This window comes from Microtus ochrogaster, unplaced genomic scaffold, assembly GCF_000317375.1.
Source record: "Microtus ochrogaster isolate Prairie Vole_2 unplaced genomic scaffold, MicOch1.0 UNK7, whole genome shotgun sequence".
Taxonomy (NCBI): Eukaryota; Metazoa; Chordata; class Mammalia; order Rodentia; family Cricetidae; genus Microtus; species Microtus ochrogaster.
This window is the reverse complement of record NW_004949105.1, coordinates 254,022-256,370: the sequence shown is the minus strand read 5'-3', so window position 1 is coordinate 256,370 and position 2,349 is coordinate 254,022. Positions and strand designations below refer to the sequence as shown.

The 2,349-nt window shown below is 46.1% G+C and overlaps 1 protein-coding gene across 1 annotated transcript; it reads left to right on the top strand.

Moving 5' to 3' along the window:
* The first annotated feature begins 560 nt into the window (after positions 1-560).
* On the top strand, positions 561-1,370 carry LOC101985381 (developmental pluripotency-associated protein 4-like). Its single transcript, XM_026788783.1, has 2 exons — positions 561-930; positions 1,132-1,370. Exons 1-2 carry the CDS (start codon positions 561-563, stop codon positions 1,368-1,370), a joined length of 609 nt encoding a protein of 202 aa, XP_026644584.1.
* Positions 1,371-2,349: the final 979 nt, after the last annotated feature.

Genomic DNA, 2,349 nt, shown 5'->3' with positions numbered 1-2,349 from the left:
TGGTTCTGTATTGCCTGCCTGCTCCAGAGACAGCGGTCATGCCTTTGTTTCAAGAGATTGTTATAACCACCTTGTAGCCATGATTTTGTTTCAAAAGGTTTTTATGACCAAAAAGTCAACTGAGGCCAGAGGTCATTTGGAAGCAGGAAGAATTTTCTTTCTGCGGTTTCATCTAATTTGAAGATGGAACATGCTGGAAACAAGGAGCTGAGCAGCACAGGAGAGCTGAGAGAAGTGGAATGCCAGATGTCTAGTCAGCCAAGAACATCCTTTGTGAAGACCCCTGCAGAGGGGAAAAGACAAAACAAGACAGCAAAAGAGAGCTGGTGTAGACCAAAAGAGAGCTGGTGTAGACCAAAAGAGAGCTGGTGTAGACCAAAAGAGAGCTGGTGTAGACCAAAAGAGAGCTGGTGTAGACCAAAAGAGGAAGCAGGAGATGCTGAGATTCCAAGACCCACTCATAGGAAGGTACCAGTTCCTGCTCTACAGGTTCATCTGCCCGCCCCGAGCCCCCGTTGAGCCTGATTCACCAAGATGTTTTGTGGGCATGGTGCCAGGAGATGAAGCTGAACAGCAAAGATCAGAAATTGGAGGCTTATAAACGACCCCTTGCAGGGACTTTCCCCAACCAAGTGCCCGATTTAAAAAATGTTCCTGACACACCAAAAGAAGCCAGGGTGAAAACATTTAGGAAAAATATGAAGACAGAGATAGAGGAGGGACAAGTGCCTTGTCCTCAGGTGACAGTTCCCCTTGAAGTGGTCCCTGAAGCCAAGGAGCAGGTACCTGCCCTTACTGAACCTTCTGTCCTCTTTGAAGAAGTCAGCACCACTGTTGTGACAACTGCCTCTGAGGCAGTGTTGGCGTCTAGGGCCAGAACTGCAGACAATGCTAAGAAGAACAAGGCCCTGCAGTCCATGGCAACACCAGATGTATCTGCGTAAAATAATTGCAATGCAGATATAAAGGAATATTTACAACTTTAATGGTAAACTTACAGAACCTAGGTTCCCGCGTAGCCCAGGAGGTAGGAAAGAAAAAGGGAGGGTGCAGCCTCCCTGCGCTTGATTTAACAGTCCACAATCGCTCGAGGCAAAACCCGCCCCCTAAAGGGGGCTGGCTTAACCCTACAACCAGAGACCTATGGGGAATGGTGGTGTGTGGTCCACGGGGGAAGCCTTCCTGCAGACTCAAGTGGCTGGGTTCAGCTGCAGTTCCATGCTGGACGAGCCTGGGTACCTGAGAAGAAAGGGAAAGTGTTCTCTTCCTGCTGCCAGCTTGCACCTTTTCACACACACCTGGAGGACACCGTACTGTGCCCCAAGTGTGTTCACAGGAACAAGGGCTTGGATAAGAGCCTCCAAGTGTAAGGGAGGATCTCAGGTTTGGGCTAGCTGCTGTCATCACCCACTCTCGTGAGTGGTCTACGGAACTGTAGCAAAGACTGAGACTGATGGAAATTCACATCTGTGCACTTAAAGGTGCCCAGATAATCCAGAAGCTATGGGACCTTGTTTGTCGTTGCTGTAGTTCAAGCAGCTTGGAAGAAGAACCAGTGAAGCCACCAAAATGCAACAGGTCCACCTCTGCTCATTGTGGGGACTGCACACTCTTAAGTGGCTATGCCTCCTACTATTGTGTGAAAACAGGAAAGTGTCCTACCATAGGCTTTGCTGCCAGGGGTTCCTGGGGTGGGAATATGGCATCTCCAGATGTAGTACCTGCTTGTCCTGTCACTGTCAATGGGGTCATAGGCAGTTCTGTGGTCCACTCTAAAGATTTAGCTTATGCCTGTAGCCTCTGCATCCCCTCTTTCCAGGGTTGTATTATGTTGTTAGTGCTTGGGTTTGTTTTCTGTTGTTGCAAAATATTAAACCAAATCTGGTTTGTGGAAAAAAAAGGTTGCTATGACCAACTTGTTATGCTTATGTTCCTTACGTTCTAATTCTGCGATCCCTGCTTATTTGCCTGATAAATTTCCCATTTGGAAACCCCCTATTTTCTATATTATATTAGCTATATATTATTATACTATATTTTATCTATATTAACTATTAAAATCTAAATATTTATAGCTCAGGATATCTGAGCTATTAAAACCTTATCTTCCTCATATCCAATGCTGACCACCTAACCCCAGCCTTAGTGGGAGACAGTCCATATACAGGAATAAAAAATGACCAATTTTATTGGCCTCATTTAGGCCAGTGGTCTTTCTCCTTGCATCTGTGGGATTAACATGACAGTATGCATTCAGATACTACAAGATCAAACAGCCTGATGTTTTTCTAGAGAACGAAAAAGTCTGTGTGAAGCATCAGTGTTGGGAAGCCAGCAAGGATGAGAGCT

Excerpts from the sequence above, each read along its gene's own strand:
- LOC101985381 (XM_026788783.1), top strand. The coding sequence starts at position 561 with ATGAAGCTGAACAGCAAAGATCAGAAATTGGAGGCTTATAAACGACCC. Across the intron at positions 931-1,131 it reads GCAGTCCATGGCAACACCAG|AACCAGAGACCTATGGGGAA; the intron begins ATGTATCTGCGT and ends GCTTAACCCTAC.